This window comes from Lycium barbarum, chromosome 2 (assembly GCF_019175385.1).
Source record: "Lycium barbarum isolate Lr01 chromosome 2, ASM1917538v2, whole genome shotgun sequence".
In the NCBI taxonomy this organism is placed as follows: domain Eukaryota; kingdom Viridiplantae; phylum Streptophyta; class Magnoliopsida; order Solanales; family Solanaceae; genus Lycium; species Lycium barbarum.
In genome coordinates, this window is record NC_083338.1 from 6,995,043 (window position 1) to 7,008,027 (window position 12,985).

The 12,985-nt window shown below is 35.2% G+C and overlaps 1 protein-coding gene across 1 annotated transcript; it reads left to right on the forward strand.

Annotated features, from left to right (window-relative positions):
* Positions 1 to 956: 956 nt before the first annotated feature.
* On the forward strand, positions 957 to 4,637 carry LOC132626013 (lignin-forming anionic peroxidase-like). The gene is made up of 4 exons (XM_060340715.1): positions 957 to 1,247; positions 2,292 to 2,480; positions 3,066 to 3,231; positions 3,996 to 4,637. The coding sequence occupies exons 1-4, from the start codon at positions 1,041 to 1,043 to the stop codon at positions 4,409 to 4,411; spliced, it is 978 nt and encodes a 325-aa protein (XP_060196698.1). The 5' UTR covers positions 957 to 1,040; the 3' UTR covers positions 4,412 to 4,637.
* Positions 4,638 to 12,985: the final 8,348 nt, after the last annotated feature.

The window sequence follows — 12,985 nt, forward strand, 5'->3', positions numbered from 1 at the left end:
ATACTATTTTAATCAACTAAGTTTGACTAATTGCACCTTAAGTCATATGAAGTTAAATTTTAGGAAGATTTATACATATGCCTCTAAATATTGGTTCCTTCCACTGCTTTTGAGGTTACATTTACGTTCAATTTCACTACCCAATGGGTAGTATTACTTAGCACTCCCCTGGCACAATCGGGCCGTTCCGGTTCGGGTTAGAGCCAACCCGGGCCATACGTGGGGTGACCCGACTAATTCTGGCAGGATTACCTACTACTGCCTAGGAGCCTTGGAGCTTAAGATTTTAATTAAGTTCAAGTTTCTTTTCATACTCTCCTCATGGTACAACTTCACCATCAGAATCACTCTACCAAGATGATCGTTAATCAATTGTTAATTCATATAAGATTCTACGTGTCCTATGTTATTTGTGTTAGAGCCTAAACTAGTGATTTTTTCAACCAATAATCTTCAATCATCTAAGATGCATCATTCAAGCTGCTTCGCGTAGCTGCACTAATTATCACAGAGGGAGAGTAAGTGATATTGACATTTCAAAAAAAAATTCTACCGACAATGTAATATGCATGCCAAACAACGTGAACAATATTTTCTTGAAAACACATCAATCCATCTAAATCAAGAATTTATTATTCCACTTTCTATTGTACACAATTAAATCCCACTTCACAAGTCTTTGGTCCATGCAAATCACAAGTTGGTGCCAATTAAATTCTTTGGACTTGTCTACCATATGGCCCAACCTTATACTAGAAGATTTTAATTGAATGCAAAAATTGAAAATTCTCAACTAACTTGAAAAGAAAATCTAATCAATAATTTTCTTCACTCTTTTTCTTAGAATAGTCATACTGGTGGCTAATATTTGCCGTTGTCTCCCTGTTATCTTTATAATAATTATTTTGATAATGATAGTATTATACTTCCATATTCTATAAATAACAACCTAAAATGAACATCTAAAATATAGCAACTTAACTTCTTGCATATTCTTGAAAACAAGAAATTAAAAAAAAAGTTGTCATCACTTAGCGATTATGTCTTTTTTAAGATTTATTGTTGTAGTTCTCTTCTTGGTTTCAGTTTTTGGATCATCAAATGCTCAATTAAGTGCTACATTTTATGCTACCACTTGTCCTAATGTTACAGATATTGTGCGTGGTGTCATGGTGCAAGCTCAAAGTACAGATGTTCGAGCTGGTGCCAAAATTATTCGCCTTCATTTCCACGATTGCTTCGTTAACGTAATGATTCACTGAATATCATTATTTAAAAAATGTGAATTTCTAACAAACCTTTCCCTCAGAACGCAAGTTGATTGAGAACGTTTTGGACAATCCAATTTTTGATGGATTCCGTTAGAAGTTCGCGTTTTCTTATAGCCTGTTTGGCCAAGCTTCTAAAAACAGTTTATCAAAAAAGTATTTTTGGCTAAAAGCAGTTTGTGTTTGGCCAATTAATTTAAAAAATATTTTTGAGTAGCAATTAGTGTTTGGCCAAACTTTTAAAAAGTGCTTCTATGTGTATTTTTCTCAAAAGTACTTTTCAAAAAAGTGCTTTTGGGCAAAAGCTATTTTTTTTAGCTTCTGAAAACCTGTTTCTGCTACTCCTCAAAAGCACTTATTTTCTCCTAAAAGTTTGGCCAAACACCTCACTTTTTTTAAAATAAGCACTTATTGAAAAAATAAGTACTTTTGGGGAAAAATAAGCTTGGCCAAACAGGCTATTAGTATTGTTTCTTTTTAACTTATGTTTTCATGCATGTTTATGTGTCTTACTGCATTAACTTGCGTATCTAAGTTATATAAATTGATGGTGTAAAATATTTTTACATTCGTAGTATTGTTTAACATGAAGATTAGTCACCACTTTAATTAAGGACTTAAGTCATATGTATTGGTAGTGTAAAGAATTTTTATACTGTTACTACAATTTAACCGGTTAAATCAGGTTATTACTCTATTTTCCAGGTTATCATATCAAGCGTGATATGTAGACTTACTTGTTATTGCATCCTATAGGTCTAACCTTGAAATTTTTTGCATTCTCAGTGTCAGTTCACAAAAATAAATTATTTTATGGAGTTTAAGTTTCACACACTAATAGTACAAAATGTATTTACGCTATTGGTGTGTATAACTTAAATCCATTAGGAAATCACAAATTTATTGTTTATCATGGATCTTTAACCTGTAATTTTTACCTTATAACAACCTATTTGTGTAAATATATTTTACATCGTTAATGCATCCTAACTCAAATAATTGATGGTATTTAATTTTGTATAGGGTTGTGATGGATCCCTTTTGCTAGATAATGCAACAGGGATTGAAAGTGAGAAAGCTGCACCTGCAAATGTAGGTGCTGGAGGATTTGATATTGTGGATGATATTAAAACAGCATTAGAAAATGTTTGCCCTGGTGTTGTATCTTGTGCTGATATTTTAGCCCTTGCATCTGAAATTGGAGTTGCCTTGGTAAGTACTCACAAATGTTGCATTCTCTAATTTTCTTTTTGTCCCTTGTCTGGTGTTTGATATCCGTTTTGGTGTCTCAACTAATTCAGATTGATTATTTATACATATTTGTTTTGGTGTCTCGACCAGAGGTGAAGCGATCGCTATCGTTACGAATTCGACATAATTTATTAGCTTTCGCCCAAATCCCGTAATTACTTTGTATTGAAAATTTTATTTAATATGTATAAATAATCTATTGAGAACATAATAAGCAAAAAAGATTGTGGTCCAGATCCAGCGAATTAAAAATCCTGGATCTAAGACCTCTTAAAGGGAAACAAGCTCTCTAGTCAAGGAACCTTTTTTCATTATAGAGCTCGAACCCGAGACATCTGATTAAGGGTGGAGGGATCTTATCCATTTCACCGCAACCCTTAGCAGGGCAAAGATAGAATACAAATTACGAGTTCATTTGAATCCACTTATTGTATTCTAAAGCCTATATTTATCTTAAGAAATTCATTAAATATGTATAAATTATCATTACACTTCCAATAAATATATAAATTGAGGATTCTAAATTAAATCTAATTATATTTTCAGGTTGGAGGTCCATCATGGCAAGTTCTTTTAGGTAGAAGAGATAGCTTAACAGCAAACAGAAGTGGAGCTCTTACTGATATCCCAAGTCCATTTGAAAGCCTTGACCAAATTAGACAACAATTCGATAACAAGGATATGGATTCTACTGATATTGTTGCTCTATCAGGTACTAATTAACTGAGAAAGAGAGAATATCATTTTCTTTTTTTCTTTAAGAATCCGAAGTCCGGATCTACTAGCCCGGCCAATCCGAATTCACACTCTAGAAAGTTCATTATGAGCTCTTTCATTGGATTACACCCTCAGAGTTCAAATCGGGACCTCAGGATAAGGGTGGAAAACCTTTGCCGTTTGCTAATCCTATTTAGCGATGAATTAGCGACAGATTATCAAAAAATTATATTAGCTACGAGTAATTTAGGACAGATTACTGACGAAGTTCACAGTTAGTTTCAGTTTTTCTTGTAGATAACTAATCTAACTATGACGACTACTAGATTTTGAACGGAAGTGATATAAATGGTTCATAGAACTAGTCCTTAGGTTAATTTGAGATTGAAACATAATTGCTTGATTTAGCATTAGCAATATATTTTTATATGGATTTAAGTTATATACACTTTGTATCATTAGTATAATTTAATATTTTATAGCAAGTTACCATTTATCCAAACTTACCAATCAATGTTTATTACAGTTAAACTTCTTTATAACAACATCGTTTATCTAGAATTTTTTTTTAATTGTTTTAGCAAAATATTGTTAAGGAGTACATATAATATCACATAACATAAAAAATCAGTTTAAAAAAGAAACTCGACCGTTATAGTGAAATATATTATGAAAAAGTTTGATTGTATATGGAATTTACCATAATTAATCACCTTTTAAGTGATCTGATTGTGTAAATATTCGTTTTATATTGTGTAGGTGCACATACATTTGGAAGAGCAAGATGTGGCACATTTGAGCAAAGACTTTTCAACTTCAGTAGCAGTGGTAGCCCTGATCCTACCATAAACTCAACTTTCTTACCAACACTACAAGGAATTTGCCCACAAGGTGGAAATAATGGTGCTACTTTTACAAATCTTGATCGATCAACTCCTGATAATTTTGATAATAACTATTTCACAAATCTTCAAAACCAAGAAGGGCTACTTCAAACTGATCAAGAATTGTTTTCTTCACCTGGATCTGATACAATTGCCATAGTGAATCGTTACGCGAGTAGCCAGACTCAGTTCTTTACTGATTTTGCTAGCTCGATGATTAAATTGGGAAATATTAGTCCGTTAACTGGTACTAATGGAGAGATTAGGACAAATTGCCGGAGGGTTAATTAGTTAAGTAAATTTTCACCAAGAGTGCTTTAATATAATTTATACATGTTCTTGTGTTGTGTTTATGTCCCAAAGAGACAGAGAGATTGTCAAAGTTTGATATGATCTTGAAGTGTGATTTTTGTCTCTTGTTTGTTTTTGTGTAAATGTAATATGTGCTGAAATAGCAATTCCAAATAAGACATGTTTATGCTGAAATAGCAAGTCCAATAAGGACTTTACTATCTAATTTGTTTTGCACTATATATTTTCTTTTTGTTGTTTCAATTGGTGTTGAGTATCCGCTTTTATACTGTGAATGTATATAATAAGTTAAATTCAAACACTACTAGAACTATCACAGTTAGAATTAAATAAGTTTATTATAAGTACTGATTTTAGGATAAAGCTAGTAAACATCAACAATATAATCATATGAGCTGAGAAAATATTCACATTGGTCATATTTGAGAACTATGACCAGTTGTCATTTGTCAAGTGCATTAAATGACATTGAGCACATGGACAATACGTGATTCAGTTGACTATGTCAAATTAAGTCAGCGCATGGAGTACCTAAACTAGGTGTTGTCTATATTGCTTGAATTCTTAAATTTTTTATCGTCCTTTGTGTTTGATTTTCAAAAATGTTATTTTTAGATGACATGTCGATATTTTTAAAAAATCTGAGTAACATAGAATATGATTGTATGAGAATATTAGAAATTGTATGTAACATATTAAGTACACTAATAGATTAAATTTTGGGGAAAGTAGACTTTTGGTAATTTCTTAAAAAAAAAAAAAGGGGGGGGGGGGGGGGGGGGGGGGTTGATAGAGCAATGCTTGTCCTAAAAGAATTTAAAACCCTTATTACATGAGTTTTGTGGCAGAACTTTTCAATAATTTACAAAGGCAACAATAAATTGAATTTCTTTCGAGAACAAGGATGTGAATATTTTGAGAAGAAGAGAGGTAATTTATTAGGCAAATCTGATAAGTTGTACTGTTTAAGTTTATGGGGCAAAAAGGCAGGTATTTATAAAATCTGTAGGAATCTGTTAGAGGATAAATATTCTTAACAAACGCAACTCCCCTTAATAGGCACTTTAAGAATCATCTTCTAATTTAATTAATACTCCCTCCAGTCCAAGGTTTTAAGTTTCGGCATATAAATTAAAGAATGCACTAACTCCTAAAATTAGGAAGGGTTTTGACTAAAATACCTTTAATTATGATTTTCTTTTCCTTTTAGGTTGACATAGTTATAATGGGGATACGTGAATGTGTCAAGGGCAAGTTTGGAAAAGAAAACTAAATACTTTCTTGGTTTTGTAAAACATCAATTATTTTGAACCAGTTTGTAGAGACTAAAACCTCAATTATTTTGGACCGGAATGAGTATATTTAATTTTTCTTCTTTTCTCTTTTAATTAAGGTTGTCAAATGTGGCTCAAACATTAGTGATCAGTCTAATTTGCCTAGATTATGAGTTGGACACAAAATAATTTAATAATGAATTAAATTTTAATCAGTTTAATCAAAATCCATTTTAAAACCATTTTTTTGTGCGGAGTGCCATTCAAATGCACTGGTCTTTAATTTTTGCCCCTCAAATTGTTGGTCTTTAATTTTTTTTCCCTTCGCCTATCCTAGGTTCCGGGTTCGAACCCCCGCTCAGTCAAAAATTTAAAAAAAAATCGTCAGATAGAACTTGGATTCAAGGCAGAATTTCGTAGGCAAACCCCTGCCTTAAGGCAGAATTTTACCTTCATTTTCCTTATTCTTCAGATCTGATTTTCCAACTGAAGAAGAGGGGTCCTACAGGTCCAATGTGGATATAACTTAAAGGAGGTTAGTGAGTTAGTTAGGCAATTAACAAGTAGTTAGAATGACAGCTGTAATTAGTTAGTGGGATCTGATCTCAACCAAATCAGTGTAGTTAGTATATAGAGCTAGAAATATCTTGTAATCCACATAACACTTCTCTCAATTCTGAGAATGCGTTAAATGAATAAAATGTGTTCTCTTCTTCTCCATTTTCTTCAGAACTGTTTCTTCTTCCTATTTTTCTCCTTAACAGTTCATGGCTGAGCTTTTAACATGGTATCAGAGCTTTGAGTGTAGATCCTAAAGCTCAGCTAATTCAATTTCTCAAATTAATTCTGATTTGGTTCCTCAAACTATCAAATTGTTCAAATTTGAAATCCACTGTTCTTAAGCCATTAAACTTACGATTCAGTTGTATTTGTGTGTGTATTCAAGTTTGGAAGTGAAGTTACAAGTGATTAAGGTGAAATAATCATTCAGTTCATTCTGTAGAAGTTGTCGCAAAATCTAGGTCATCAAAATTTGATCTAGATTCAACATGACAAATCAGCAAGGACTGAATCATCTCTCAATGGTGAACAAACTGCTACGGAGACAGTAAATGCAACTCACGCAAATGGAAACTCACAACGAATTGATGAAGTTCACCACAATCATCCTCTCTACATTCATTCGTCAGATACACAAGGTTCAGTACTCATTTCAGTACAGCTTCAAGGCACAGAAAACTATTCTCTATGGAGTAAATCATGGATGCTTGTTCTGCGTGGTAAAAACAAATTAGGATTTGTGTTAGGTACATGTATGAAAGAAAACTATGAATCAAATTTCCATGATTTGTGGGATAGATGTAATGCTATAGTTCTAGCTTGGATTATGAATACAGTGTCAAAAGATCTAATTAGCACTGTGATTCACTCTTCTAGTGCTCACAAACTTTGGGAAGATTTTAGGGAAAGATTTGATAAAGTAAATGCTTCTCGGGCCTTTTACCTACACAAGGAGATTACTACCTTAACTCAGGGAACCTCATCTATATCTGTGTATTTTTCAAGGCTTAGAGAACTCTGGGATGAGTTTCAAGCCTTAATTCCACTACCTTCATGTCCCTGCCCTGAGTCAAAACAATACAAAGAGCATTTTCACCTACAAAGACTGTGGCAGTTCCTAATGGGATTGAATTAATCCTATGATCATGCTAAGAGTCAAATGTTGATGACTGTACCTTTGCCAAATGTAAACCAAGCATATGCAATGATAGTTAATGTTGAAAGCCAAAGAAGAAACAGTATTAGCAACTCTGTTGTTCATTCTGAGCAACATGAGTCAATTGCTCTTATGAGTAACAGGAACCAGGCTTACATGAACAATAGCCAGAGAATTTCTGCTGGTGTGAATACTGGAGGTTATAACAGATCACAGAATGGGCCAACTAATGGTGGTTACAGGCCTAGAAACAACTTTGGAAACCAAAACAATCAAATGTATCACAATAAGCCCTCACTCATTTGTGATTTTTGCAACTTTAAAGGACATACAAGGGACACATGCTACAAACTGCATGGTTATTCATCTGACTTTAAGTACAAGAAGAAAGGAGCTACTGTTCACTCTTATGCCAACAATGTGGCAAGTACAGGCCAATCATCATCCTCTGCTATGCAGGATAGAGCTGGTCCTTCCACACAACCATGGAACCATTCTTTACTCAGGATCAGTATAATCAAATCCTACAGATGCTGAACAAGGACACAAAAGTGGACTCTAATGCACACTCTGCCTCAGTTGGAGCAGCAGGTAATATTGTTGCCTGCTTGTCTAAATCTGTAAACAATACATGGATTGTGGATACTGGGGCTTCAAACCATATGGTACACAATCTAAGTTTACTAAGTACTTGGGAAAAACTATCAGATATGCATAAAAATAAAGTCAACTTACCAAATGGTGGTCAAGTTTCTATCACTCACACAGGAGTTGCCTCTATTTTTAAGGATAAATCCATAAAAGATGTTCTATATATCCCAGACTTCAAATTCAACCTCCTATCTATGTCCAAAATAACCAAATAATTACAATGTCTTGTGGCATTCCTTCCTGATTTTTGCATTTTCCAGGCACTCTCAAATGGAAAGGTGATAGGGATTGGTAAGGAAGATCAAGGTTTATACATTCTAAAGGTTGGTTTTGATGCTGATCATGTCAAGGTTGCTACTCCACCTGTTATCTCTTCTGTGCTTAATAGTACTTGTATACATAACAAGACAAAAAATAGTTTTAGTGCTATGGAAACTGAATGTCCTACTGATGAAAATTTGACTTGTAACTCTGTAGAAGCTAAGTCTTGCAGTGACTTGTCTATATGGCATAGGAGACTAGGACATGCTCCTCTGTCTGTTCTTAAAAAGATTGATAGTTTGAAGTGTACTTTCTCAAAAGATCATATATGCATTGTGTGCCCTATTGCCAAGCAGACCAGACTGCCTTTTCCTATTAGCACTTCTTCATCCTCTCATGCATTTGATCTTATACATGTTGATGTTTGGGGTCCCTATAAGGTGCCATCTCATGATGGTAAAAGATATTTCATGACACTAGTAGATGACTACTCTAGGTATACTTGGATTTTCCTAATGCATACCAAAGCTGATTCAATTGTAGTATTGAGGAATTTTGTATCATTTGTGAAGAATCAGTTTAGTTGTGGTATTAAATGCCTCAGGTCTGACAATGGCACTGAGTTCTTCAATGACCAAGTTACTAGATTGTTCACAGACTTAGGTATAATCCATCAAAGTTCCTGTGTCTACACTCCTCAACAAAATGGAGTTATTGAGAGGAGGCACAGATATATTCTTGATATGGCTAGGGCCATCAGATTTCAGGCCTATGTACCCTTAAAATTCTGGAGTAAATGTGTTGAAACTGCAGTGTACCTTCTTAACAGACTGCCTATTGTGCTATTAAATGGTATGTCACTCTTTGAGAGGTTATTTCACAGAGTTCCTTCCTTGCACCACCTCAGAGTTTTTGGGAGTCTTTCTTTTGCTATAAATGTCAAAAAATCTAACAAGTTCTGTCCCAGAGCTATACCAGCTGTCCACTTAGGCTATTCTTCTGTTCAAAAAGGGTATGTCCTATATGATCTCATCTCCAAAGTGTTCTTTGTTAGCAGAGATGTTGTCTTTCAAGAGCATGTTTTTCCTTTCAAAGATATTCCCTCTGATTCTCACTTGTCTCCTTTGTTTCCAGTCTTGACCTTACCTACTGAGCCTTATTCATCTATGCCATCTCCATCTCTCACCTCACCATCTTCCCCATCATCTTCTCATCCATCAAACACACTCTTACCTGACTCAGTTGTGTCTGCTGAGCATTCTGCTCCTTATATGCCTGATCTCACTGATCCTATCCCTGCTCCCTCAAGAAGTCCATCTAGTACTCTATCTATTCCTTTGCCTTCTCCTAATCTTGCTCCCTTAGTTACACTCAGAAAATCATCTAAACCATCTAAACCTCCCATCTGGATGGCTGATTACATAGGTCATCCCTCCTCTTCTACCTCCTGTGCTTATCCCCTATCTTATTTTGTCTCTTATGAACATTTGACTCCTGCATATAGATGTTCCCTCTCTGCCTACTCTGCTGTACTAGAACCAAAATCCTATGCTGAGGCTTGTTCCCAACCCCAATGGGTTGATGCCATGAAGGCTGAGATAGCTGCCCTACAGGAAAATCATACTTGGTCTCTAGTTGAGTTGCCTACTGGCAAGGTCCCTATTGGGTGCAAGTGGGTGTATAGAGTTAAGTACAAATCATCTGGTGAAGTAGAAAGATTTAAAGCCAGGCTTGTGGCAAAAGGTTATTCTCAACAAGAAGGCCTAGACTATAAGGAGACTTTCAACCCTGTTGCTAAAATGGTAACTGTCCGGTCAGTGGTTGCTTTGGCTGCTGCATCTCACTGGTACATCTTTCAGATGGATGTCCACAATGCTTTTTTGCAAGGGGATCTGATGGAGGATGTCAACATGAAGGTGCCAGATGGCTTTTCAAGCCAGGGGGAGTGCAGTAGAATGGTGTGCAAACTTAATAAGTCTTTATATGCCCTAAAACAAGCACCTAGGCAATGGAATCTTAAGCTTACACAAGCACTGGTGGATCTGGGATTTAAACAATCTCATTATGATTATTCCTTATTTACTCAAAAAATTGGCACTGAGATCTTGCTAGTGTTAGTGTATGTTGATGATCTTTTGGTAACTGGTAGCAGCCTATCTTTGATTAAGAAGGTCAGGTTAGATCTTCAAACCAAGTTCAAAATGAAAGACTTGGGTGAATTGAAATATTTCCTTGGCATAGAATTTTCTAGATCAGAGAAGGGAATCCACATGTGTCAAAGGAAATACTCCTTAGAACTAGTATCTGAGTTGGGACTATCAGGAAGTAAACCAGCCATTACACCCTTAGAGTTCAACCACAAGCTTACATCTGTGAAATATGACTCTATCATCAGTGAAAATGCATCAGAAAATGATAAGCAACAGCCAACCACTTCTGTAAATGACAGGCAGCTTGAAAACAAAGGATGCTATCAAAGAATTGTTGGAAGGCTGTTATATCTGACCATGACCAGGCCAGACCTTGCCTTTGTTGTACAGATCCTAAGTCAATATATGCATGATTCAAAACAATCTCATTTAGAAGTTTCCTTGAGAGTAGTTAAATACATAAAGGGCACACCTGGCCTTGGGTTGTTTATGCCATCTTCAGGAGGAAACACACTAACAACATATTGTGACTCAGACTGGGGATCTTGTGTAGAATCAAGGAAGTCAGTAACAGGCTATGTTGTAAAATTTGGTGATGCCTTAGTCTCATGGAAGTCAAAGAAACAAGAGACTGTGTCTAGAAGTTCTGCTGAGGCTGAGTTCAGAAGCATGGCTTCAACTGTTGCTGAAATCACTTGGTTGACTGGATTGTTTTCAGAGTTAGGAATAACTGTTGCAACACCAGTTCAGTTGTTTTGTGACAGCCAAGCTGCCATACAAATAGCAGTTCATCTCATCTTTCATGAAAGGACTAAACATATAGATATTGACTGTCACTTTGTAAGGGAGAAAATCCAAGCAGGACTCATTACAACACATCACATTGGCACCAAAGAGCAACTTGCAGAGCTGCTGACAAAGGGACTCTGCAAACCCCAACATGACTACTTAGTTACCAAGCTGGGAATGAAAAACCTGTTTTCATTCTTCAGCTTGAGGGGGAGTGAAGAAGAGGGGTCCTACAGGTCCAATGTGGATATAACTTAAAGGAGGTTAGTGAGTTAGTTAGGCAGTTAACAAGTAGTTAGAATGACAGTTGTAATTAGTTAGTGGGATCTGATCTCAACCAAATCAGTGTAGTTAGTATATAGAGCTAGAAATATCTTGTAATCCACAGAACACTTCTCTCAATTTTGAGAATGAGTTGAATGAATAAAATGTGTTCTCTTCTTCTCCATTTTCTTCAGAACTGTTTCTTCTTCCTATTTTTCTCCTTAACAGTTCATGGCTGAGCTTTTAACACCAACATTAAGCATATCTTTGAGAGCAGAAGCTGTTGCAAACGCAAACAGGCGGAATTAGATCCTTCATTGGCAGAAGAATCTTTGCGTGGCTCAGAGTGTTATTGTTGTATTACATTACTTAATATTATTGCATTCTTCTTCCTTTAATTCACCTTGGTGATTGCTTAAACATGATTACTTAATATCATTTTTCGTGTGCCTTATACAGCATTTTCCTTGTTCTTTAGATCTGATTTTCCAACATTAAGCATTGTGACCACGATCTTTGAGAGCACTTAGTGTATGCAAAAATGATCTGGTGAAAGTATGCTTTCTAAAACGATTTGCGAAAATATGCAAAAATGATCTGCATTGTCCCCTTTTAACACCTTCATTCACTATGGTTCAGAAAAATTCTGCCTGCAGACCTAACTTTGGTCCGAATAGGCCTAAGTTTGCTATAAAACTCTGCCTTGCGATTTTATTTTATTTTTTAAAACTGAGCCGGATTCGAACTCCAAAACTCATTGTATTAGGCGAAGGCCAAAAATTAAAGACCACCAATTTAAGGGACAAAAATTAAAGACCACCCCAAAATAAGGGCATTACTGCGAATTGCCCTTTTAAAACAATCTCCAACTTAGCCCATTTTCCATGCGTAACTAAACACGCTTTGTAACAAATACTCCTGACTAACCGTCTCGAGTTGTTATCAGTTATCACTAATTAGTCTTCCTCTTAAAGTGGAGTCCTTTTTGGTATGAGCGTTAATATTTTTGGGATCCGGCTCCTTTCTATTTCTCTGCTCTCCATTTTCCCCAAGTTCTTACATGGATCGGTGACATGTGTTATTTTTTTAATATCAATGGTCTAAATTAAATTAACTAAACTAAGGGTCTTAACCATAATTAAAGTAATATATATATTTCCATATATTTCTCCCAAAATATTTGGTAACCCACCAATTGAATGACGGATGCAATAATTATTATTCTATTAATAACAAATTATCCTGCAGCAATTATCCTGCAGCAAACTCTCGATTTTTATCATTCAACTTGGATACTTCAAGCTAATCAATTTTGAAAACATCTCTGATTTTTGTTGGTAGTAGAAAGCTACCTTTTGAATTTTTTGAACAACGATATACAACCTATATCAATTAAGAGTTTTTATTGCAAGTGATTTCACAATAAGCATATATATAGCAAAAAACA